Genomic DNA, 25,174 nt, shown 5'->3' with positions numbered 1-25,174 from the left:
GATCGGTTTGCTAATTTCAACTTTGTTCCTCCGCCGCTGAGGCGGACTATTTGCTCTCAGTCTGGGAAGCAGTTTTAAGTTCCCGCTTCCTGATAGGAGATCCACGCCTGCGAATTCAGCTCAGTCCCCACGGGATGATGGCTTCCTAGGGCTTGGCCTCACGCAAGGCATACGAGGCTCGGAGGGACATCCCGCGGAGGGATCCGGTTTGTTGTGGTGAAGGGAGGGGGGTAGACGGTGAGAAACCAAGATGGCGGCGGCGGCACTAAAGGCCGCGGCGGTTGGGAGTTAACTGTGGTGGTGAAGGCTGCAGTAGTTGGGAGACAGCGGCAGAGTTTGGAACGAACGGAGCGGGACGAAGAGGCGATAGAGTAGCGTCAGCCTGAGCCTCTCAGAGCGCGGCAGCTACACGTCCCCTGGGCCCTCGGCGGGCGGCGGCCGCCCCGCTTAGGGCCTAGTCTCCGAGCAGTGCCTCGGCTTCGTACAGCGGCGTCCGCCATGAGTCCTTAAGGGCGGTCCGAGCCCTCCAGTCCTAGGGCACACCATGGAGCCGGGGTCTGACGACTTTCTACCGCCGCCGGAATGCCCGGTGTTCGAGCCTAGCTGGGCGGAGTTCCGAGACCCTCTTGGCTACATTGCGAAAATCAGGCCCATCGCCGAGAAGTCGGGCATTTGCAAGATCCGCCCACCCGCGGTAAGGCCCTGGGCCGGTGGTCGCCGGAGATGAAGAACTAGGGTAGCGGGCGGAGAGGTCCAGATCAGAGGGCAGCTCGAGGTGTGGGGAGATGGGGTGGCTGGCACCGTTGTGGATGCGGCGCGGGTCGGAGAAAGGGTGCTGGGGGTAAGAGGTCTTTCGTGGTGGCCCTAAGTCGGAGACCCACTCCCACTACGCCCTTCAGGATCACTCTTAGTAAGATTCAAGAAAGGGATGCCTAGTGGCCCCGGGGATAATTCACAGAGAGGCACCCCAAACATCTCTTGGTTACCCCGAACCACCTAGGTCAAGGCTGCTCTAAATGTCTTTTCTCCCATCTACTGGCATCACTTCTCTTAATACATGCAGTGTGGTGTAATGGAAAGATCACAGCTCTGAAGGGAGATAGACCTTCAGAACTCCACTTTGCAGTTTACCAGCTGTGTGACCTTGGTCAAGTAATGTAATTTCTCTGAGCCTGTGAAATGGGTTCCATGAATGGTTATTTCGAGAATTGGATTAAACTAGGTAGCGTCTATGTGTAGTAGGCACTAGGTAAGTGGTAATTATTGTGACTGCGAAGGTGTTTGATGTGGTCATTGGTTTGCTTCTATGTGGGTTGACTCATATTTACTCATAGCCTGCCAGGCCAATACATTTATGATAATATTCTGGGCTGGTAGACCAGTCAGGAAATCAGTCTCACAGGGAATGCTGTCTGGCTTCCCTGAGATGGGTTCAGCGAATTGTCCTCTTTTCCTAGTTGAAGGCAATACCTGGGCCTTTCCTGCCCATCACTACCCAGGCTTGAGTCTTGGACCAGTCAGCTTGGGGTGGGGTATGAGTCCTCAGAAGATTTCTACTCTGATCTGTCCCAGGATGTAGGAGGTGCCAGATGATAGGATATTCTTGAACCCTCAGAAACAGAATGGTTGGATGGATGGAAGTATGCCTCCTTTGGAACCCTTGATTCCCAGAGGTCAGCGACAAAGGGCGGTGTATCTTTACTCCTAGACCTGGCTTCAGGCCAAGAGAAGTCCCCCAAGCGCTAGGATACGCTGCTACCTTGCTAGCATCAAAGGGAAATGATGATATATGTTGTTCAGTCACCACTTGGGATTCAAAGGGCAGGAATTGAGTTTGGGTGTTTTTGAGCGGGTGTCTCCTGGCTGAAACCAAATGAGAAACCTCGCTGCCACCTGAGGAGGGCATCACAGGCCTCCTTATTTAACTTGGTGCTTTCTGGTGCTCAGCCATAGATCTAGGCTGGTTTCAAATGGATCCTTTGGGAGGTGTTGGGTAAGCTGATTTTTTCCTTATTGGACCCTGGCCACATATCTCTGAGGTATCCTTGTCCATGGTGGAAAGGCCAGCAGAAAGTAGAAGCTGGAGTCTTGGGCAGCCTCAGGGAGGTATTCCCTGAAGTGACTTAGCAGGCCTGTGGGAAAGAGGCATATCTGACATAAGGAGTAGTTGAGCCTTGAATTTTCTATGCCATTTTTCTGTCTTGGACTTCTCAGGGCAGACTGGCGTTGTGCACGTATTGTTACCCTTCCTTGGGAGACCAGGAGTAGGAAATGTGACGTGTGTGTCTGTGTGTCTGTGTGTGTCTGTGTCTCCTGCAGGGGGCCTTCCTTTGTTACGCTTCTCTACTCCAACACTGTACTTCCCTCTAACCCAGGAGATCTGGCTCTTTTTGGTTTTGTTCGGTTTTCCCCTCCTGAAGAGCTGCTCCTAGGCCTCCTTTAGAAGTCCCTCCTAGCGGGGACTTCTGGCTGGAATTTAAAGCACTCACCCAAGTGGTGCTTGGGCCCAGAGTTGGAACGTTTGTAGGGGTGGGTGCTTGGAAATTGGAGGTTTGCCTAAGGAAGGGCAGGGGAAGGGTAATTTGGATTCTGAATTGCTAGGCGAGTGGCTGCCACTCTTGGGGAAGATGAGTGCAAGGAGAGTGTTGGTATTCTGGAGTAGACCCAGGGGAGCTTGGAAGGGCCTTGCTTCTTGCATCAGGTGGCCAACCATTTTATCACCATCCTGCCAATACTGACATGCTGAGTATTTGACACATGAGAATATGGGACTGAAGGCAGGATGAGGGAGCTTGGAAGGTCCCAGGGAGAGCCAGGCAGGGAGACCACTGAACCTTCCTCAGCTGTCTGTTGTATGTACAGCTGCTCTAGGATTTCCGTTCTGCCACTGTCAGGTTGCTTGATGTTGCACTTATTCTTATCTCGAACTTGATTTAGGAGGAAAGAAGGGTGCCTGGAGTTCTGGGTTTGAGCACCTTCCTACCTGGGTTACCTGCGCTGAGGGGAATGCCCTACTGATGGGAGGCAAGGGAGCATGGGGAGCCTGTCTGGACTTGAGCCATATCTTTTTAGTTTGAGTTTTTTGTTGTTAGTTTTGTTTGTTTTTGCCCCTACTTCACTGAGTCCCATGTGTTTGCTACCTGCTTTGCAGGGGTGGGGATGGGGATTATGGATGCATGTAAGTATGAGTCCTCTGGCCACTTTTCTAAAAGTGTGTGTACAGAAGAGGCCAGCAGCTTTTTATTCTCTTTAACTGCCCCTCCCCTTTTCCATGTGAATGCATGTATGAGTGAATACTGGCATCCTGGTATAGTGTAAAGAGCCTTGGACCAGGGGTCAGAAGACAGGGATTCTGGTCTTGGCTCTACCAGAAACTCAGCATGTTATTTTGGAGAAATCACATTTCTTTTCTGGGCCTCATTTTCCCCATTCGTTAAATGAAGGCACTGGTCTAGGTTACTCCAGGTTCTTTTCACCATCCCAGCAGGAGCCAGGGTTCTAAGAAGGACTGCTGGGAGGGTGGAGGGAGGAAGGAGCATTGGGGAGGAGGCTCTTCACAGCTGCCTTTTGGGCAGGACACAACAAGCTCCAACTTGGCAGATCAGTCTCCTCTACTTTTGTTATCTTTCCTAATTTCTCTCCTCCTCCCCAAATCCTCCCAATTTTTGCTACCACAGCCAGTGGTACATTCCAGCGCTTAGAACACCCCTCCCTCCTTCCTACTTCTTCCCCTGCCTCTTCCTGGTACTGGGCAGGTGTTTGAGAGAGGACACATAGGAAGCCTTTCTGACCAGGTGAGTATTGCAAATTCTTGCTCCTTGTTCCTTGCTCTTCCCTGCAGTGTCTGTCCCACTGAGAGAACAAACATTAAAGGCCCAAACCTTTAAATAGCCCAAATTGGAGCTGAGCTACTCTGCATATGTACTGGGTAGTGAGGTCAGCCTTAGATGTCAAGTCTTAATGGTGATTCCTTTGAATAACATTTTCATTTAAAAACCAGTTTAATTTTTCATACCAATCTTATGAGGAAACCAGGGCAGGAGTTCATATTGCCACCTTACAGTTAAGGAAACAGATTCAGAAAGGTAAAAATGCTATAACTAGTAAGTAGTAGAGCTAAAATGTGAACCCACGTCTTCTGACTTCAGATCCTGTATGCTTTCCAGTACAGCACATGCCTAAGGGATATGTGCATAGGGAGAGTTTGAAGTCAGCTGTTTTGGACCTCATTTTTCTACTTCTTAAAATTGTACCACTGTACTGTTGGGAGGGAATCAGGAGACATTTCCCAGGGTATGTGCATGGGATGTTGAGTATGGACTTGAGGCACTTCTAAAGCTCTGTTGTGAGTTGTGTTTGTATGGGTTGGGTGTTTGCCAGGTTAAAAGGTCTGGGGTGGCTAGAGGTCTGGGAAGCCATGAGTGGGGTGCTGAGTTGCTTTTGGTGCCCAGTCTGGTCTTGCACTATGCTGGAATAACCCAACTCCCTTTCTCCTCCTTACCCACTCAGGACTGGCAGCCACCCTTTGCTGTTGAAGTGGACAACTTCAGGTTTACTCCCCGAATCCAGAGGCTGAACGAACTAGAGGTAAGAAGACTAGCAGCTGGTGGTGGGGTTGGGAGAATGGATACCTGAGCTCTGATCCTGCTTCCCTCCTACCTTCTCTGGCTGAGGTACTTGACCTAACTAGACCTTTATTCTATCTTCTGTGAAGTTGCCTGGAGGGCATGGAGAAGCTTTAGAGCTCTGAATATAAACCAGAGCAAGGGCTTTTAGTCTCCCAGATCTGATAGTCCCAAGGCTGGAGATTGTGCTTTTCCCACAAACATTTGGTACTTCTGAAACTCCCCTGTCAACTAACCCACCCTACTTAGGTCAGCAAAAGAAAAATATGAGGCTAACTGAGACCCTTTCTTGCTTGGCCAGCTGAATATGTCCTCATCTGTCCAATTCATCTACAGCCCTGTGCTTCCTACCTTCCTTCCATGGTGCTTGGTAAGGTGGAAGGTGAGGTGGATGGGCAGGAACAACAAAAGAACTGGTCTCTGTGGAAGCTGGAATGGTTACAAACTTGGACAGAAGGTCAGGCAAGTAGGCTTTTCCCTCTCCCTTATGTTCTGTACAGGAAATATAGGCCCTTTGCATGGGTAAGGTGAGGTTCTCCATGAAAGACTTGAGAATGCTCCAGAGCAATGAGAGTAGATGCCCTTAAGCCAGTTCCAAGTAAAATCCTGGAGTTTACCTTGGAAGATGTAGATTAAAAGTATGCTACATACTCCTCTCCCTCATTTTTATGTATCTTCAAGCCTTAATAGATGTCTAAGGGTATGGGGCTGACTGTTAGGCCCAATCAAATACCCATAGCTTAAAAGATTACTTATCTTTTAGACTGCAGATCCTCAGCCTTGGCACTATTGACATTTTGGGCGAGGTAATTTATTGTCATGGAGGGCTGTCCTGTGCATTGTAGGATGTCTGTCATCCCTGTAGGATGTCTGTCAGTCCATTAGATACTAGAACATATTACCCTCTCCCAGTTATGGCAACCAAAAAATGTCTCTAGACATTACTTAAATGTCCTCTGGAAGGCAAAATTGCCACTTACTGAGAATCACTGTTCTACAGTCAGTCTAGGTACTGTTCCGGTCAGGGCAAAAATCATCTTTTGTATGGGATACAAGTTCCTTAGAGAAATAGATCTGACCAGGTCTCTTGGGGTATAGGTAGGGCAAGGTGTAGCCTACCATAGGACAGGGGCAGGTTTTCTAGAGAGAGAGTGCTGGCTAATGAAAGAGGGGGGGCAGGCATGGGGCCAAGGTTGGAAAGCTAAGGGGTTGAAGTGGAAGGATTAGGGTTCCTGGCCCCTTAGGGATTCTCATAGCAAAGGAGTCATAGGATGTTCTTTTCTATGGATAGACCTTAACTTTTCCTCATCTATGAAAGAACTGTCCCTGTATCCCCCTAATGGGATCAGAGCAAGGTAATGAATGGTAAAGACTTAACCTAGTTCTCCCTAAAACTAGGCCCTCTGACTAGGGTGAGGTGGTTATAGACTTGGGAGCCCTTCTTGGGTCACAGATTTCAGGAACGCATGGCACATGCCTTGTTCCTAGGATCTTTTGCCCACATTGGGTCCTGGGTAGGTCAGATGCCAGTGCTGCTTTGGTACACCATCTCAGTTCTTTAGGCCATTTTGTCTTTAGCATGCACTCTCACCCGTTGGCCATCATGGAACAAATTTCATGGCGCATGTGAAGAGGTGAATGTTCTCTTTTGGAGCCTTCATTCTCTGAAACATGCCTAGAGCTTAGATATAATTGTGTAGTTTCCAGAGGGCATTCACTGTTCCTCTCATAAGTCTACTCTTCTGGGGTGAGTGGACGGGGCAGTTGTTTTATTTCCCTCCTAATCAGAAAACAGGGGTCCAGAGAGTAGAACTGATTTACTCAAAACTACCCACTCCAGTATTCTTGCTTGGAGAATCCCAGGGACGGCGGAGCATGGTGGGCTGCCGTCTGTGGGGTCGCACAGAGTCGGACACGACTAAAGCGACTTAGCAGCAGCAGCATACAGCAGATTATTAGCAGAGGAAGAGCAAAAACTTATTTGACACTCAGATTTCTTGGTACCTGCTGTGTGACTTGAGGAGGCAGAGGCTCTGTAAGAGATGATGATAATCACAGCCCTGTCAAGGAGACTGAGAAAGAATATATGTAAAGCTTTGGCTGTTGTGACTCAGCCTGCTCTGTTTTGGGACCTTGGGCTTCTCCTGTTGACTGGAAGGTGGAAAGATAACATAGGTGGGTGAGGTGCTACCTAGAGTTGAGGATCCAGTTCACTGGGAAAGGCCTGCTGCTCTGTAGATGACGTGGGCTGCTCTGTATCCCTTCTCCTGCCCTAAGATTAGGCCAGAAGATGGTCAGGTAGAGGGGGAGGCCAGCCTCTCTGAGCCATTTCTTCTCCAGGCCCAGACGAGAGTGAAACTGAACTACTTGGATCAGATTGCCAAATTCTGGGAAATCCAGGGCTCTTCCTTAAAGATTCCCAATGTAGAACGGCGGATCTTGGACCTCTACAGCCTCAGCAAAGTAAGAACAGGTTTTTCTCAAACCCCTCCCCACCCCACGCCTTAATATCCTCGGTATTCTGGGGGCCACCTTGGTTTGGATATTGGATCTCTAGGCTACAGTGGAAGGGGCACAGCCTGGTAGCACACAAGCTGTCATCAGAACTTCTTGGCATCCCTTGGCTACAATTTGAGTCTGAGTGGTGGAGGTAGGAGGGGGTAGCCTCCAATGAAGTAAGGGGATGGAGTTGTCCTCATTGTTCTTTCTGTACCTACACACAGCAAATCATGTCCCTTCCTGCTTGTCCTTACAGATAGTGGTGGAGGAGGGTGGCTATGAAGCCATCTGCAAGGATCGTCGATGGGCTCGGGTGGCCCAGCGCCTCAACTACCCACCAGGCAAAAACATTGGCTCCCTGCTGCGCTCCCACTATGAACGCATCGTTTACCCTTACGAGATGTACCAGTCTGGAGCCAACCTGGTGGTAAGGATGCCAAGCCAGGGTAGGAGTAGGCTTTCCTCTGCCAGATGCAGATTTCCACACTTGCTCTTAATGGAACTGGTTCAGTGGAGTGGACTGGACACCTGGAGAGATCTGGAAAGAGATGAAGTCTGGTTGTTGGGGAGATGTTTGGAAGGAGGGATGGTATAAGCAAAAGCATGAGAAGTCTTAGAGTGTGTGCTGGTGTCAGTGGTAAAGACCAGTTAGGCAGGGCCTGTTGGCAGGGGAGGGGGGATGAAACCACAACTTTGGTTGCCATTGGGGGAGGGTAGAGGGAAGTCCTTGCTGTTCGGGGCTGGGGCCCCATGCCCTGACCCTTACCCTTCACCTATCCCCAGCAGTGCAACACACGTCCATTTGATAATGAGGAGAAGGACAAGGAATATAAACCTCACAGTATCCCCCTTCGACAGTCTGTGCAACCCTCCAAGTTCAACAGCTATGGCCGGCGAGCCAAGAGACTGCAGCCTGATGTGAGTGCTTCCTTACTTTTAACAGAGCTTTAGGGGTGAGGAGTTGTCTCTCTCTGACCAAGACGCTCTTCCCTGTTCTACTCTCCCTTCTCGGTTCTCTGAGTTCTGAAAAGTAGTGTGCCTCTTTCTGGCTTCACTCTTGCTCTTCCTCTACTCTCAACTGAGCTTCTGAGCTGGGTTTTGATCTCTTCGCATAACATCTTCCCTGTGTCTGCTGTTCTTGCCTGCCTTGTTGCTTTCCTGACTCACTCTGCTTATAAGAGAAGAACTCTCTTTCTCCTTACACCTATATTCTAGCCTCAGAAAGAAGCTTATGTGCCAGCATTCTTCTGGGCATTGGGGCTACAACAGAAAAGAAGATGGACACTGTCCTTGGGCTCACCAAAGCATGTAATTTACCAGACCATGTTAGTCTCTGCCATTTATTGGTAGTGTCAGATACTTAGATTTCTTTATGTATATCTTTCTCAAGCCCCTTGTAACTGTGAGATAGGAGTTAATATTCTCATTTTACAGTTGGAAAAACTGAGATCCATCTTAATTCCATTCCAGGAGAGGGATGAGGAGGGAGCTCACTTACCCTCAGTCTCCAAAAAGCAATCTAAATTCTTGCCATGGCCCACCTGTGCTTCAGGCCTGACATGAACTAGTCAGGACTGTGATATACAGGCCTGACATGAACTAGTCAGGACTGTGATATAGTCCAGGCTGTTCTTTTAGGATGGGGCAGCCTGCAATCTTGATCCATTTCCTTCTTTCCTCCTAGCCGGAACCCACAGAGGAAGACATTGAAAAGAATCCTGAGCTAAAGAAGCTTCAGATCTATGGGGCTGGCCCCAAGATGATGGGCCTAGGCCTCATGGCCAAGGATAAGACTCTGCGCAAGAAAGGTGAGGCCTGACAGGCTGGGGAAGTGTGAAGAATGGCCTCACCTGGGGAGAGGAGGCGGGGCCCTAACTGTTCAGACTTGTACTTTAGAGCCATTCTCTCTCCCAGATAAGGAAGGGCCCGAGTGTCCCCCTACTGTAGTGGTGAAGGAGGAGTCAGGCGGGGACATGAAGGTGGAGTCAACCTCACCCAAGACCTTCCTGGAGAGCAAGGAGGAGCTGAGTCACAGCCCAGAGCCCTGCACCAAGATGACCATGAGGCTCAGGAGGAACCACAGCAATGCCCAGTTTGTAAGGACCCAGCCCTGACTTCCTAATGCTCTGCTTCTCATCCCTTCAACGAGCATTTCCCCAGCATGGCACTGGACCAGGTTGCATTAAACAGAAAAGTGGGCCTGGTGGGCCCTGCCCTCAGGTAGCTCACTTAATTGGGGAAACAAGGCCAGCTCACATGGAACAAAGAACAGGAAAGGGTGATCAAGTGCTGTCAACATGAAGTGCTGGAAGGGTGCAGAGAAGGAGACTCCCTCTCCATTGCTTCAGGATAAAGGCTAAGCTCCTCATTACCATGCATGATCCAGTCGCAGCAGACCTCTAGCCTCATTCCCCAGCACTGCCCACCTTACTTCTCTGCTATAGCCACACTGAACTACTTGTAGGTATGTTTGTTTTTTTCCCTGAGACGTGCCATGCTTTCTTGCCCCATCCTTTGCACATGCTGTTTCTTCTGCCTGGAAGAGTTTCCCCCTTTTCTCTGCGCCATTGCAAAATCTCAGTTTGCCTTCAGATTTCAGTTAGTTTCAAGTGTCACCTTTTCAGTGAAGTTCTTGTTCAGGGCTGTTCCTCATCTCCAGCTGATTTGTATGCTTCCTCCTCTATGTTTCCATAGTACCCTTTTATGGGGAGCTATTGGCAGTTTCTACACTGCCTTTTAATTTTTATGAACTTGTGCTTCTGGACTATTGTATGCCTTTAAAAGGAGGATGCCATGTCTTATCACTGTACTGTGGAGTCTGGCATAATGTTGAACACATACGTGTTCAGTAAATGTTTATTGAATGAATAAAAATGGGGAATTCCGCACTGAATGATAAAGACTCTGCTCTCACAACTCTACCAATTAGTTTATTTGGGGAGATTCTTGCTTGCAGTTTTAACTCCTGAGCTAGCATGACTAAGCTGTACAAGGCCATGAATGATCCAGCCATCAAGCACGGTGGGTTTCTAACAGAGATCTCTGTGGACTAGGATACTGTCTGGAGGAGTATTATGTTTGAAAGGCTGGACGGGCCTTGGCTTGATGAACTGTTGCCTCCCTCCCCTGGCAGATTGAGTCATATGTGTGCCGAATGTGTTCCCGAGGGGATGAGGATGACAAGCTCCTGCTGTGTGATGGCTGTGATGACAACTACCACATCTTCTGCTTGTTGCCTCCTTTGCCTGAGATTCCCAAGGGTGTCTGGCGGTGTCCAAAGTGTGTCATGGCGGTAAGGACTTCTCAGCCCCAATCTATGTCTGCTTCATAGGCTGTCCTTGCCTTCCTTCATCTGGTCTTATTGAAAGCAGCCTCCTAGCTCAGCCACAGTCTTATGTTTTGGGTCCCTGAGGTTGGTCTAGGTTGGGCAGAGCTTTGGGAGAAAGAAGAGGAGGGCATTCAGCCTGTGTTCTCTGGAAGCTCTCAGACCACCTGGGGAGATGAGGTTCATAATTAGATTGTATATGATGACATATAATCAAATGTTAAATTGTGTGTTAGAAATTCAGATGTAGAAGTTCAGAGGAGAGGAAAGTGACTAAGAGTATTAATCAGGGAAGGTGTCAGCAATTAGATTTGGAGGAAAGGAATATGAAGAAAAAAATGTTCTTTTGATTTCCAAGTTTTATTTTTTATTTCTTTTTGAAAGCTTAGAAAATAGACAAATTACCTATCATCTCACCACCTAGAGATAACCATTGTTAATAGTCTGGTGTATTTTCTTCTCATCTTTTCGTTGCTGGGTATATATAACTAACAGGTTTGGGATCATACTGTGTACTTTCATTTGTTACTTTATAATCATTTTTCTGTATTATTTATTCATGGGTATGATTTCTTGTAAAGGGTTCATCATGTGGCTATAACATTTATTATTTTCCTTCTGTTGTGATAATTGGTTTGCACTGTTGTAGACTTCAGTTACAAGCATTGGGCAGACTTTCTAGACTGGGGGATGGAGGAGTTCAGGAATAAGGATATGTGGGGATGACATACCTAGTGCAAGAGAGGCAGTGAGGAGAACACCTGAAGCAGCAGTGAGGGCTAAGAGGCCTGGTAAGTCTGCCAGTTTCATTTCATGAGCCTTTTACCTTAATCCAAATTCTGGGTTGCTCGTCTACATCTTTCCCTGGGTTTCTGGGACAGTAGATGTTGATAGTCTCTCACCCTGTCAGCTGTGGTCATAGAGTCCAGGTATGCCTGTGCACGCAGATACACACACATACACACACACGAGGAAAGAGACTGGGGCAGTGTAATGCCTTGGTAGTGGTGGGGATTCCTTTAGGGAGGAGTTTGAATGCCAGTAGTATCATAGACAACAAAGATTGTCAGGTCTGCTTAGCTCTCTTCTTTAAGTGGTCTTGGGCTGGTAAACCAGGTTGACATTTAGATTTCAGACATGAGCAGAAGGTGCGTCTGCCTCGGGTACATACAACTCTCATCTAAAACCATGAATATAAGTACAAAATGAGTTAGACATATGTCCTGTCTTATGAGACAGTCTAAAAAACAGAAAGTGTGGAGTTTGACACTAAGGGTTGTTGCCTTTGTTTCCCATCCTGCGAGCTACTGGAATATTCAGTGTTTTTTTTCCCAGGTCTGTAGTTCCAGTCTCGGCATAAAAAAGTTTCTCTAAGCATCCTGTATAAACTCACATTTTGTCTTGAAAGAAAGATGGTGACAGAAGAGCATGGGGTAGCATATTAAATCAGAGCCTATGGTTTAGATAGTCAAGTCCTGAAGGAAGAGAAGATAAAAGCATGGTAGAAGTGCATGTGAGGAATGAAGAGACCAACTGCACTGAAGTGCTAGGAGAAAAAGATAGAGCTATGATGTGAGACCTGCCTCAGGGGCCTTCAGTACAAACCTAGGGCTGTTCTTCCCGATTTCTACCCCATATTCCAGCTCAGCTTTTGGGGATTCTCTGCCTCTTTGCCTCTGCCTTGGTGACATGTTCTCCTTTGGGTTTCAGGAGTGTAAGCGCCCCCCTGAAGCCTTTGGCTTTGAGCAGGCTACCCGGGAATACACTCTGCAGAGCTTTGGCGAGATGGCTGACTCCTTTAAAGCCGATTACTTCAACATGCCAGTACACGTAGGTGATGGAGGGCTGGGGTAGTGTCAGGGCTAGGGTCATAGGCGCCTGATGGTCTATAGCTCGCCTGGGTCAATGGGGCCAGGATATGATGAGCCACAGTCATCAGCTACCCCTGTTCCTTAGATGGTACCCACAGAACTTGTGGAGAAGGAATTCTGGCGGCTGGTGAATAGCATTGAGGAAGATGTAACTGTTGAGTATGGGGCTGACATCCATTCCAAAGAATTTGGTAGCGGGTTCCCCGTCAGTGACAGTAAGCGGCACCTAACCCCTGAGGAGGAGGTGAGTAGATGATTCATGGTTATATTCAGCTGTGTGATTTAGGCAAGTCCTTCAGTATCTGAAAGACTCAGTATCTCTATAGGAAGGGGACTGTTATCCTTGCCTTATGTGTTGCTGTGAGATTTAGATGGGATGATGTGTGTAAAGAGCACAGCCTAGTATCTTGCATGGCATCTCCAGCCATGAGATTGGCTATTTTTTGTCTATAGAAAGGGAATAGTATCCATTTCGCAAATTTTATAAGAATTAAATGAGAAGGTATTTGAAGTACCTGTCAGAGTACCTGGCTCATTCATAAGACGTGTTCAGGGACTGGGATTGTTAAGTGCAGGAAATAAAGAGGCCCTAGGCCTGTATCGCAAGAAGGGTACATTTTGGTCCAGAGCAGGGGCTTTTAACTTGCAGGTACTTTGGCGAGTGGGCACATCTATAAACTTTCCTAAAATTGAAGTAAGATGAAGAGAATTGAAATTTTTTCTATGCATTTGAGGGAGGCAGGGGAAAGAACATCTGTAATATTTTTTTAAACATTTCAGAAAGGTCTGTGACCTCAAAATTAAGGTTCCCTGGGCTAAAGAACTCAGCACCTTAGCAAAACTCTCATCTCTTTTCCACAAATACCTGACCTATCAGGAGTATGCTACGAGTGGTTGGAACCTGAATGTGATGCCAGTGTTGGAACAGTCTGTACTGTGCCACATCAATGCAGATATCTCTGGCATGAAGGTGCCCTGGCTGTATGTGGGCATGGTCTTCTCAGCCTTTTGTTGGCATATTGAGGATCACTGGAGTTACTCCATTAACTACCTCCACTGGTGAGTGGGGTCCTGGGCAGCCAAGGAAGCATTCAGGGTGAGCTCTTTGAGTGCCCACTCTACGTGTCCCCTTTCTTTTTGGCCAGGGGTGAGCCGAAGACCTGGTATGGGGTACCCTCACTTGCAGCAGAACATTTGGAAGAGGTGATGAAGAAGCTGACACCTGAGCTCTTTGATAGCCAGCCTGACCTTCTGCACCAACTTGTTACCCTCATGAATCCCAACACCCTCATGTCCCATGGTGTGCCGGTGAGTGCCTAGGAAATGGGCAAGGAATAGGAATGAGTTAGTGATGTCCTGTATGGTGGTGGTGGTGGTCTAGAATATACCCCCATGCCTTTCTCATTCTTATTCTCTCTTACTCAGACTATAGGTTTGATGGGAATAATAGTGGTTAGAGATACAGTATGATGGTGAGCCCCCTAGGCCAGATGTTTTGGGGCAACACCTTAAGGGTGGATTCCACCAGTAGAAGAGGGAAATGAAGGAAGGACTGAGCAAGACAAGTCTCCTTACTGTTAAGGGCACACATCATTTTCATTCACCTCCTATTAGTCATAACTTAGTCACATGGCCACATCTAGTTGTGAGAAAAACTGGAAAATCTGGTTTTTATTAAGGATGGTCATGTACCAGCTACAAATTGGAGGTCATATTATTATGGAAGAGGGTGAGAATGGATATAAGGGGACAACTAGCAGTCACTGCTATACTTCCCATATTGTGACCCATCTTGGAGAAGTGAGTAGGTCTGTTTACTTAACAGGTCAGAGTTCTGTGGTGGTAATTACTTTGCAAATACATAAGTGTATCACATCAAAATGTTGTGCACCAACAGGTTATATGTCAGCCGTATCTCAATAAAGTTGGTGGGGAGTCGGGGGAATTAACCTAAAAAAAAAAAAATGCCAATATCTTTCAGTGTTAAAAAAAAAAAAAGCTGAACTCAGAATCCTGGCTTGTCCTATTCTCCTTCTCTGTAGTTTTCTCTCCCACTCTGGGTACACATCCTGGCTTACGTCTAAGGGGCTTTATATTCCTGGGAATTTCTAATGTTGATTGACATCAGCCAGTTTCCTGGTATGGGTCTTAAAATAACCTGATCAGTAGTCCTGTAGGAATAGGATTAAGTACATCTTCCACCTCTGCTTCAGTCTTACTCATTCTGTGGTTATACTTCTCCCTACTCCCTTCAACTCACCACTCCCCCTACGCACACACCCCAACACCCCAGCCTTAGCTACCCTGCCACTTAGTGTGACGTATGGGACATGGTAGACAGTCAGTACATACTGAATTAATCTCCTTGAAATTCCTGGTCACCTGAACAGCAAGTCTTCGTACTAGGTCAGTGGTTCTCACCAGAATTTCTTGCCTTCAGCTTGTTTTACTATACTATATAATCTGTGAGTAATACTCATTTTAGTGGTACTTAACTAAGGATTGAGATACCTAGGGAATTAGAGGAAATGAATTCTGCAACAGTTTAGGTCACCTTCCTCCACTTGAGGGAGGTGGTGGGGGTTACATTTTCCCTCTCTGCATCACCCCATTTGAAAATGACTGGGCTCAAGGTATGGAAATGATCAAGGGCCCTTCAAGTTATGCTCTTTGCAAGTAGACATTGAGTCTGACCTTTCCTCAGACTACTTCCTGATTCACAGCATCCTTTCTTTCCCACAGTGTCAAGAATTGTAAGAGTAGGAGAGGATTCTCCTTAAGGATTCAGACAGCTAGGTGCATGCATATATATATAATATATAGCTATTCAATTCTTGCCTCTTGTTTAAAAAAGTCTTATCACAGACTCTTAAACATGTGCTCTTTGCATCCACCTCCACAGCATTTCTCCTGCTCATGGCTCCCCAGCTTCTCTGGCCAGCTATTGTTTCACCACCTCACCCTCTGTCTGCCCTGCCACTCCTATAGGTAGTTCCCAGCATCTCCAGGCTCTTTAGACTTGGCAGTATCCCCTCCATCCAAGACATCTGATTTTTCATATTCACATGTTGGCAAACTGCAATTTAGCCAGCTGGAGCTCCCTCAGCCATCTATGGCTGCCCCCACTCCTACCTGCCACCACCTTACCCATCTTCCCCTTTGGTGAGAGAAGGCCATTTCTTTTTTTGATAAAAGATATAAGTATTTTTATATAAAAGAAACAGCAACCCCCCTTCAAAAAAAAAATACAAAGGTCACCTCTTTTCCTCCACATTTTGTTGTTTCCACCTGTTTTTATGTAAATATTGACATAACAGTAATTAGTGTATGGATTTTTATAATCTCTTTTGTTAAGTTTGATCATCTAGAATGGCATTGTCCAGCTTGATAGCCACTAGCCACATGTGGCTGTTGAGCACTTGAAACATGATTAGTCATAACTGAAATGTATTTAAAGTATAAAGCACATGTTGGATTTCAAGGTGTAATATGAAACAGTTTAAAATATCTCACTAATACTGTATACCAGTTATACTTTAAAATGATATTGTGGATATGTTAAATAAAATATATTGAAGTTAATTTTACTTTTTTAATGTGGCTATTAGAGAATTTGAAAAGTATGTATGTGGCTGGCATATTTCTGTTGGACAGTGCTGGTTTAGAATGATTTTTGCTTCCTCACCATGAACTATTTATACCATCTTTTTTGAAGAACAACTTTATTGCAGTATAATTTACATACCATAAAAATCATGCATTTTAAATGCACGATTCGGTGAATTTACAATGTTGTGCTACCATTACTATAATCCAGTTTTAAAACATATCCATCACCCCGAAAGGATCCTGTGTACCCTTTTGTGGTCACTCTCCATTCCAACCCCTAGTCTCAAGCAACCGCTAATTGACTGACTCTAAAAATTTGCTTTTTCTAGACAGTTCATATAAATGGAATAATATGTGGTCTTTGTATATCTGGCTTTTCATTTAGCATAATGTTTTTGAGGTTCATCTGTGTTAGAGCTTGTTTCAGAACTTCCTTTTTAAGGTGGACTAATATTATATTGTATGGATATACTGAATTTTGTCTATTCACCAGTTGATGGACTTTGGGGTCATTTTTTTAATAGCTGCAGAATGTGAGGAAAGCTTTTTTAAAAAACTATATAGGAAGGAAATAGTAAAGTAATATTGCGAAAATAAGGGTGCAGGAGCATTAGGTTTTATTTCTGGCTCTGCTACTTGAGGCTTTTCTAGGACTCAGTTTTCACATCTATAAAATCAAGGCTGAGACTAGATGTTCAACAGATATTGCTAGAACTCCCTGTGTGCAAGGCCTCTGGTCAACACCCTGAAAGCAAATAAACCAATCCCTGCCTTTGGTCATGTGCAGTTGAGTAGAGGACAGAGATGAGTAAACAACTGGAATAAAATATTATTAGAGGTGTTACAGAAGAACAACAGACTGGGTCATTAGGAAGTTGAGGAGAGGGGTCAGGAAAGTATTTGTAGAAGTGGTGACACTTGAAGGAAGAGTAAGAGTTTGTCTTTTGGGGCCATGGCTTTATCATGTAGATATGAGGATTTGAGTGAGGGGTTCTCAGCAGGGACATTACATGATCAGATTTGCATTTTGGTTGGGGAAGACAATTTTGATTGATAATGGGGGCCAGTGCGGTAGTACAAGCAGTAAATACTGATATTGTCTCTAAGTAGGAGTAGATTTGAGAAGAAAATGTGTTGGAGGTGGGAGCTAATACATGACCTGAATAAATTTGGAGATTGAATGCTGATTCTCTCCACATAATCTAGAATCTTAGCAGAGGAATTGTTGTGTTGAAGGCTATAAACCTTTTAGGTTTTTAGTATATATTGGCAATTTTGCTTTCTAGAGAAGTTATTGGACCCCATACCTGCACTGTACTTATTTCACTGTGTCTTCATCAGCGTTAAATGTTCGTCTGAAAAAACTTTGTAAGACTTCTTGGTGATGGTGGCAAACTAAACTTACATATGGCTACTTCCGTTCCTTATTGAAACTTCACTAAAATGACACAAAGGGATTTTTTTTTGATTTTTTTTTTTAAGGTAAAAAAATCACAATGATGGGGAAAACAAGAAAGACAATGAAAAAATTCTTGAAACAAAGAAACAAGAAAACTGAAACTTAAGTCAGTACCTGGAACATCTGAGAATCAATCTGAAAGCTGTGGGAACCTCACCCACACTGGGTAGTGGGAAATGTGACCTTCCCTCACTAGCAAAAAGATTGTGAGGTGTACTTTTGAAATTGATCTCTGGATTGAGGTCTTTTAGGTACAGTTGAGGTATAGTGAAACTACTAGAATTCTTTGTATACTTACTGAATGTTGAGGTTCCCAGCCATCCTTCTCCACTTGACTCTTAGAACACTGGTAGCCAAACCTTTTTTTTCAGGCACAGAAAATGGGAGAGTTTTCTCTGGGGACTCTTAACTGGTTCAAAAGGAAAGACCTAGAATTTCCTGAACTAAGTGGCTTTACCCTACAGTGAAGCTCACAGTTGACAAACTTCATCTCAGTACTCAGAACTTCTATTCAGTCTTTTCCTTTCTTACTTTTCAATATAAGTAGATAACTGAGAAAACTCTAGAACAAAGTAGAACCAAATGGTAAAAAAGCAGTTTGAACAGAGGCTAGGCTGGGAGAAGTAAACTTCAAAAAGAAAAGGAAAAGAAACCTCATTAAAACTTTCAGAGATGAGCATATGTTGCAAACATAAAATAAGAACAAGATGCTATTTTAAAAGAATATGCTAAGAACAGAAAAGAGCTCTTGGAAATTAAAATTAATGATAACAAAAGTGGAAAACTAAGGAAAAAGCATAGAAGATAAACAGTCAAGGATACTTCCCAGAAAATAGAATAAAAAGTTAAAGGTAGAAAAAGCTAGAGAAAATCAGAGAATTTTCTTCTGGTAGTTCAAAATTCAATAATTCTCTCTGAAAAGAGAATAAATGAAAACCAAAAGGATCAAATTATTAATGAAAGTGTTTAAGAAAATTCCCCTCAACTACAAGAGTTTCCAGAATCAAAGGGCCTACCCAGTACATGAATGAGAATAGATCCACACCAAGGTATATCTGGAGAATTTTCATATCAAACACTGGGACCAGAAAACTTGTAACAAGCTTTCTGAGAGAAAACTGGTTTCATTCAAAGCATTACAAATCAGAATGGCTTCAGACTTTCAAAAGCAACATTGGAATCCAGAACACTAGAAACATGCCTTCAAAATGGTTTTCAACTTAGAAATTTATATGTGTAGTCAAATTATCAAGTGTGAGGGTAGAATAGAGATATTTTTCTAAATTCTTCCCACTGTTTCTCAGGAAGCTGTTGGATGATGTGCTTAATTAAGCACAGCAAAGGAACAAACCAAGAAAGAGGAAGACATGGGATCTAGGAAACAGGAATCTGTCATGGGAGAGTGACAATCCAGGGAGGGCAGCTGGTCCCAATTGTAACAGATCATAAGGCTCTATGAGAGATTGCTACAAAAGGTGAAAAGTGATAGAGTTTACATTTGTCAAAAAGGTTGGGATTAAATTACTAATACATGCATAGAAAACTAAGCAAATTGAGAAATAGAAGGCTATTTTTAATATAGTCTTGAGGCATGATGTTTAGAATTGTTAAGGTGAATGCCAAAATAATCAGAAGAGGTGAAAACCAATGGCTGTAGGAAATGGAGAATGGCAGGGCCTGCTGATTTTATAACAGATCTTGTAGAACCACTTGGTGTGAAACTGCTTACATGACTGGTAACAAAAATTGTTACTGAGAAAGGAATGGCCAGCTTAATGGAAAGTAATATTTTGAATTTTTATAAAAATTATTAAGGAAGTTGAAATATTTTGGTATATTTCCTGCTTTTGACTCAAATTCTCTTTTTTAAAATTAATTAATTTATTTTAATTGGAGGCTAGTTACTTTACAATATTTCCTGTCGTCACAAATCAAAACCTTGAGAACAGAGACCAGTGGTCCTCTCTGTTGGAGTTGGAGTGTCTGGGAATCTGTTGTCAGACTGTTCCCTGAGACTTTCCTTCCTCTCTTTGAGGACTCTGCACTTAGATGAGGTTTCTGTAGACTATGGAAAACTTTTATCTCAGCGATCTTGGCTTTTCTTCCTCAGGTTGTCCGCACAAACCAGTGTGCAGGAGAATTCGTCATTACCTTCCCTCGTGCTTACCACAGTGGCTTTAACCAAGGCTACAACTTTGCTGAGGCTGTCAACTTTTGCACTGCTGACTGGGTGAGTCTGGAGTGTGATGAGGGGTAGCAAGGAGAAGCAGGAGGGTGGTAGGGAAGCTGAGGCACCATTGCCTCCAGACTTGGCTATACTCAACCTTGAACCTGACCACAGCTACCAGCTGGGCGCCAGTGCATTGAGCACTACCGCCGACTCCGAAGATATTGTGTCTTCTCCCATGAGGAGCTCATCTGCAAGATGGCTGCTTGTCCAGAGAAGCTGGACCTGAACCTAGCAGCAGCTGTGCATAAGGAGATGTTCATCATGGTGCAGGAGGAGCGGCGTCTACGAAAGGCCCTGTTGGAGAAGGTGGGTGATGGGGAGAATGCACAGGATTGGGTACCCTAGTCTGGCAGAGATAGGGAGAGGAACAAATAGGAGTAGGCACCATTCTTGGGAAGTACTGAAAAGAACTAGACACATCTAAGTTGGAAACTACATTCCATTCTTTGCCATTTACTAATAACTGTTGGCAAGTTAATTTACTTGACTGAGCATCAGCATCCCCATCTGAAAAAAAATGGAATTATAATAGTGCTTATCTTTTTGGATAGTTGAGTGGATTTAAGATGTTAAGTGGGCTTCCCAGGTGGCTCAGATGTTGAAGTGTCTTTCTGCAATGAGGGAGACCCAGGTTTGATCCCTGGGTCAGGAAGATCCCCTGGAGAAGGAAATGGCAACCTACTCTAGTACTCTTGCCTGGAAAATTCCATGGATGGAGGAGCCTGGTAGGTTACAGTGTATGGGGTCGCAAAGAGTCGGACATGACTGAGAGACTTTACTTTCACTTTCTTTTCTTTCAAGATGTTAAGTGACCCATAGCAGGTGCTGGTATAGCTGCTATTCATGATTATTTAAATAACACAATAAGACCAACTGACATAACGAAACCCCCACTTGCTGGTAAGCTGGACAACCTTTTCAGGTTACCTTCCACTCTGTAAAATGGGAATAAATACCTAACTTGCAAGGTGGTTGTAAAGCTTGAGTAAGGTGATTTATGTCAAAGCATCTATTACTGCACTTTCAGTGTAGCAGCTGCTATTATTAATAATACATGAACAAAATAATTGAAATATGGGATATTAAGAAATGCCATTTTATTGCAATTCAAGTGGTTTCGCAGTTCAGATTGGGTTAGGGTTACTGAGTAGAAGGCAGATAGATTCCTTATAACTTAGCAGTTTTGTTTGAAGGTGAGTGGGACTGCTGTTCATGTAGTTTAGCTGCCTTCTTAAAGCTCCAAACTTGCTCAGTTAGGGAATTGATTTAGTGAGAGTGCTCCATAGGATGACAAAAGAATGCTGGTCTTGAGGAATCCCATGCTGGATCCCTTTTCTTAAAATAAGGAAATTTAGGCTAATACTTTATTTTAAAGCTCATTTATAACTTCCCTATGAGTATGGGCTATAAGAATTGCAGCTTTGGTAAGTGTTGGAAGTCTGGGGCCTATCAGTCTGTGGTATTAGTTGATGGGCTTTTTTAGGCATCATTTTTTCTCTCTGTTCAGTGCTGTTATTAAATGATGACTTTGGGGCTATGCTAGGCTACAGGAAGGAGCCAAAGTAAGGTGGGAAATGTAGATGTTCCCATACTAACACTCAGAATTCTCTACATTTGGCCCTTACCTAAGAGAAGAATTCTGGAACCCCTAGTCTCAAAATTCTGTAAAAGATTGTGTGTGTGTGTGTCTGTGTATTTCAGTCCTTTTTTAGCAAGAGGGCTCAAATTCTGTAAAAGATTGTGTGTGTGTGTATGTTTGTGTATATGTTTGAGTCCTTTTCTAGCAAGAGGGCTCATAGCTTACATCCAGTTCTCTAAGGAGTCCATGATCCAAAAATACCTAGGGGCTTCACCCTAAGAGCAGCATTCTCTAGCTTCAGATTCAAAATAGTCTGTAGTCAGATTCTCACTTTGTGCCAGTTACTCTCTCGAAGACTTTGAGATAGGCCTGTGAAATATGTGTCTTTATCTGAAAATTAGCTAATATCTGTAAATATTTGTTGAGTGCCTATTGTTCCCCCTCCTATAGTCATCATGTTATACATTAGACTTCCCCAAATCTATTTATTTTCTAACTGGAAGTTTGTGTCCTTTGACCAGCATCTTCCTATTTTCCGACCTCCCTAGCCCTTGGCCACCACCATTCTACTTTGTGTTTCTTTTTTGTTTTGTTTGGCCGTGTTGCAGGCTGGCTTGCAGGATCTCAGTCCCCCCACCAGGGGTTGAACCCAGGGCATGGCAGTGAAAACCTGGAGTTCTAACCACTAGGCCACCAGGGAACTCCTACTACTCTGTTTTTAGGAGTTTGACTTTTTTAGATTCCATATATAAGTGATACTCTGTGATATTTGTCTTTTTTGTCTGATTTGTTTAACTCAGTATAATGCCCTCAAGGTCCATCTGTGTTGTCACAAATGGCAAGATTGCTGTCTTCCATATGGCTGAGTAATGCATATTCCATTATATGTATATGTACATATACACATACACATACATACACCACATCATCTTTGTCCATTCATCCATTTATGGACTCTTAGGTTATTTCCATATCTTGGCTATTGTGAATAATGCTGCAGTGAACAAGTTCAGATATCTTTTTGAGATCCTATTCATTTCCTTTGGAGTATACCCAGAAGAGGGATTGCTAGATCATATGGTTAATTCTATTTTTAATGTTTTGAGAAACCTTCATACTGTTTTCCAAAGTGGCTGTACCAGTTTGCATTCCTACCACAGTGTAAAAGTTTCCCTTGTCTCCTTCTTCTCTCTAACATGTATCTCTTTTCTTTTTGATGATAAGCCATTCTGACAGGTGGGAGGGGATATTATGCTTTTGATTTGCATTTTCCTGATGGTTAGTGATGTACATTTTTTCATGTACCTATTAGCCATTTGTATGTCTTCTTTGGAAAAACATCTTTTCAGGTCCTCTGCCCAGTTCTTATTCGGGTGCTTGGGGTTTTGCTGTTGAGTTGTATGAGTCCTTTATATACTTTGGATGTTAACCGTTTATCAGATAGACAGTTTGCAAATATTTTCTCCCATTCCATGGGTTGCCTTTTCATTTTGTTGATGATTTCTTTTACTGTGCAGATGCTTTTTAGTTTGATATAGTTCCACTTATTTATTTTTGCTTTTGTTGCTTGTGCTTTTTAAAGATACCATATACAAGAAATCCTTGCCCACACCAATGTCCGGGAACATTTTCCCTATATTTTCTTCTAGGAGTTTTATGGTTTCAGTTCTTAGGTTTAAGTTTTTAATCTATTTCAAGTTAATTTTCATGAGTTGATATAAGATAAAGGTCCAGTTTCATTTTTCTACATGTGATTATCCAGTTTTCCCAGCACCATTTATTGAAGAGACTATCTTTTCCCCATTGAGTATTCTTGACTCCCTTGTCAAATACTAGTTGAGTCTATGTATGAGAGTTTGTTTTTGGGCTTACCATTGGTTTATGTGTCTGTTTTTATGCCATATACTGTTTTGATTACTACAGCTTTGTAATATAGTTTGAAATGAAGAAAGTTGATACCTCCAGCATTGTTTTTCTTTCTCAAGGTTACTTTGACTGTTGAGGGCCTTTTGTGGTTCCACTATTCTAAGTGCTAAGATACTTTTCTAAGTCCTTAGTGACTTTACCTTTGTTAATCCCAACCCAATGAGGATAGTACTATAGTCTCCATTTTACAAAAGAGGGAAACTGAAACCCAGAGAGGTTTAAATAATTTACTCTATATCAACACAGCTAGATTTGTAATGTGCAATGGACTCATATGAGCAGGATTTGTAATGTGCAGAGCACATTTGTGGCAGGGTGGGATTTGTAATGTGCAATGGACTTACACAGAAGTTAGGTCAGTACAGAAGACAAAAACTGTTAGAATCAAAATTTCTCTCTAAAATCCCCAGTTGCCTATAATGTATAGCATTTTATTGTCTTTCAGTTACTCCAAGATAGCTGGCTTTTCCTCCAGTTTTGGAGTGGATTGCTTTTTCTTCATCTAATTAACAGATAAAGTCATTGGCTTAGGTTTGGAACTTTAAACACTGGATACAAGCACATAGTTTATTTCTCTTAAGTTATAGATGTGTATGCAGTGTGCTGCTAAAGCAGCCAGCACAGTGCCTAGAGCACAGTGGGCACTGAATGCCTGGAAGCTAGCATTATTCCCCAGTACATGACACTTATCTTGGCTACTTCCACATATTGCCATCTCTCTGGTGCCTTGGTCCACATTTTCCTCACCTTCTCTCACCCCTAAGGCCCTTTCTGCTAATCTGAAACTTACCTGATTTTTCTTCCTCTCAACCTACATTGATCTTACCTTGCTTCATATGATTACCCAGCTTTGAGAGTCTGGACTTCACAGAGGCAGTGTGATATGTGGAGTTTTGTCTCCTCCATAGCTCCTCGCAGATTTGAGTCTTTAACATGGAGCTCAGTGGTGGCTGACTTAGGGGTTTCTGCAGCCCTGTTCTGGTTCTATGTAATGAACACCCCCAGGGCATCACCGAAGCTGAGCGAGAAGCTTTTGAGCTGCTCCCGGATGATGAACGCCAGTGCATCAAGTGCAAGACCACGTGCTTTCTATCAGCCCTAGCCTGCTATGACTGCCCTGACGGCCTTGTCTGCCTTTCCCACATCAATGATCTCTGCAAGTGCTCCAGTAGCCGGCAATACTTGAGGTGAGCAGGGGGCTTACCTGGGGGAAGTGGGCTGAGGAGGGGGATGTAGAACTGGGCCAGATGTGCTCTTCCCTCCTCTCTTCCTGTAGGTATCGGTACACCTTGGATGAGCTCCCTGCCATGCTCCATAAGCTGAAGGTCCGGGCTGAGTCCTTTGACACGTGGGCCAACAAAGTGCGAGTGGCCCTGGAGGTGGAGGATGGGCGGAAGCGCAGTGAGTGATGGGGGGACGGAGGGACTCCACAGGCAAGTTCTATTCCCTTTTCTTCTGTACCCTCCACCCCCTTCCTCTGCCTTTACTCAATACTGCCTACTCCTTGCTGCTCTTATTCTCTCTCCAGGCCTTGAAGAGCTGAGGGCACTAGAGTCAGAGGCCCGTGAGCGGAGGTTTCCTAACAGTGAGCTGCTGCAGCGACTAAAGAACTGCCTGAGTGAGGCAGAGGCTTGCGTGTCCCGGGCTCTGGGGCTGGTCAGCGGCCAGGAAGCTGGGTATGGCAGCGTGAGGCATTGGGCACAGATAGCCTGCTGAGGAATGAGCACCTTAGGAAAAGGACTTTTGGCAGGGGGTGGTGGTGAACTCTGAGTACCATTAGCAGGTGACATCAACAGGAAGCTGACAAGCACTGCCATTGGAGGAACTGGGGAGGCAAGGAGGCCAGGCAGCTAGAACAAAGGGGCGTACTTCAGTTTGAAGAAAGCTAGGATTGTCTTTTTATCAGTACCTGAAGGTACTGATTTCAGACAGGCTGAGGTCAGGGAGTTGTTGGAGGTTTAGGAATAAGAAAAGGACACAGAAGCATACACTTAATCTGCCTTCACAGTAGAATATGGATTATAATTGTCCAGCTTCTGTTGCCATCAATT

General features: G+C 44.5%; 1 protein-coding gene across 13 annotated transcripts in view; it reads left to right on the top strand.

Annotated features, from left to right (window-relative positions):
• The window catches only part of KDM5C (lysine demethylase 5C), a 31,037-nt gene continuing 5,863 nt past the window's right edge, over nt 1-25,174 (top strand). For 3 of the 13 annotated variants that reach the window (XM_040266011.1, XM_040266009.1, XM_040266006.1), the window contains exons 1-17: nt 5-694; nt 4,510-4,587; nt 6,966-7,088; nt 7,381-7,551; nt 7,908-8,042; nt 8,809-8,932; nt 9,039-9,220; nt 10,258-10,416; nt 12,160-12,279; nt 12,406-12,564; nt 13,198-13,379; nt 13,466-13,628; nt 19,499-19,618; nt 19,730-19,924; nt 24,129-24,310; nt 24,400-24,524; nt 24,652-24,799. In XM_040266011.1, the coding sequence (XP_040121945.1) occupies nt 545-694; nt 4,510-4,587; nt 6,966-7,088; nt 7,381-7,551; nt 7,908-8,042; nt 8,809-8,932; nt 9,039-9,220; nt 10,258-10,416; nt 12,160-12,279; nt 12,406-12,564; nt 13,198-13,379; nt 13,466-13,628; nt 19,499-19,618; nt 19,730-19,924; nt 24,129-24,310; nt 24,400-24,524; nt 24,652-24,799 (2,516 nt within the window). In that variant the 5' untranslated portion in view covers nt 5-544. Of the gene's footprint in view, nt 695-4,509; nt 4,588-5,573; nt 5,981-6,965; nt 7,089-7,380; nt 7,552-7,907; nt 8,043-8,808; nt 8,933-9,038; nt 9,221-10,257; nt 10,417-12,159; nt 12,280-12,405; nt 12,565-13,197; nt 13,380-13,465; nt 13,629-19,498; nt 19,619-19,729; nt 19,925-24,128; nt 24,311-24,399; nt 24,525-24,651; nt 24,800-25,174 lie in introns of those variants that run through there. The other 10 variants (XM_040266016.1, XM_040266017.1, XM_040266007.1 and 7 more) reach the window with 10 other exon arrangements.

The sequence above is a fragment of the Oryx dammah genome, unplaced genomic scaffold, assembly GCF_014754425.2.
Source record: "Oryx dammah isolate SB20612 unplaced genomic scaffold, SCBI_Odam_1.1 HiC_scaffold_23, whole genome shotgun sequence".
Classification (NCBI taxonomy): Eukaryota; Metazoa; Chordata; class Mammalia; order Artiodactyla; family Bovidae; genus Oryx; species Oryx dammah.
This window is presented reverse-complemented; position numbering and strand designations above follow the sequence as displayed.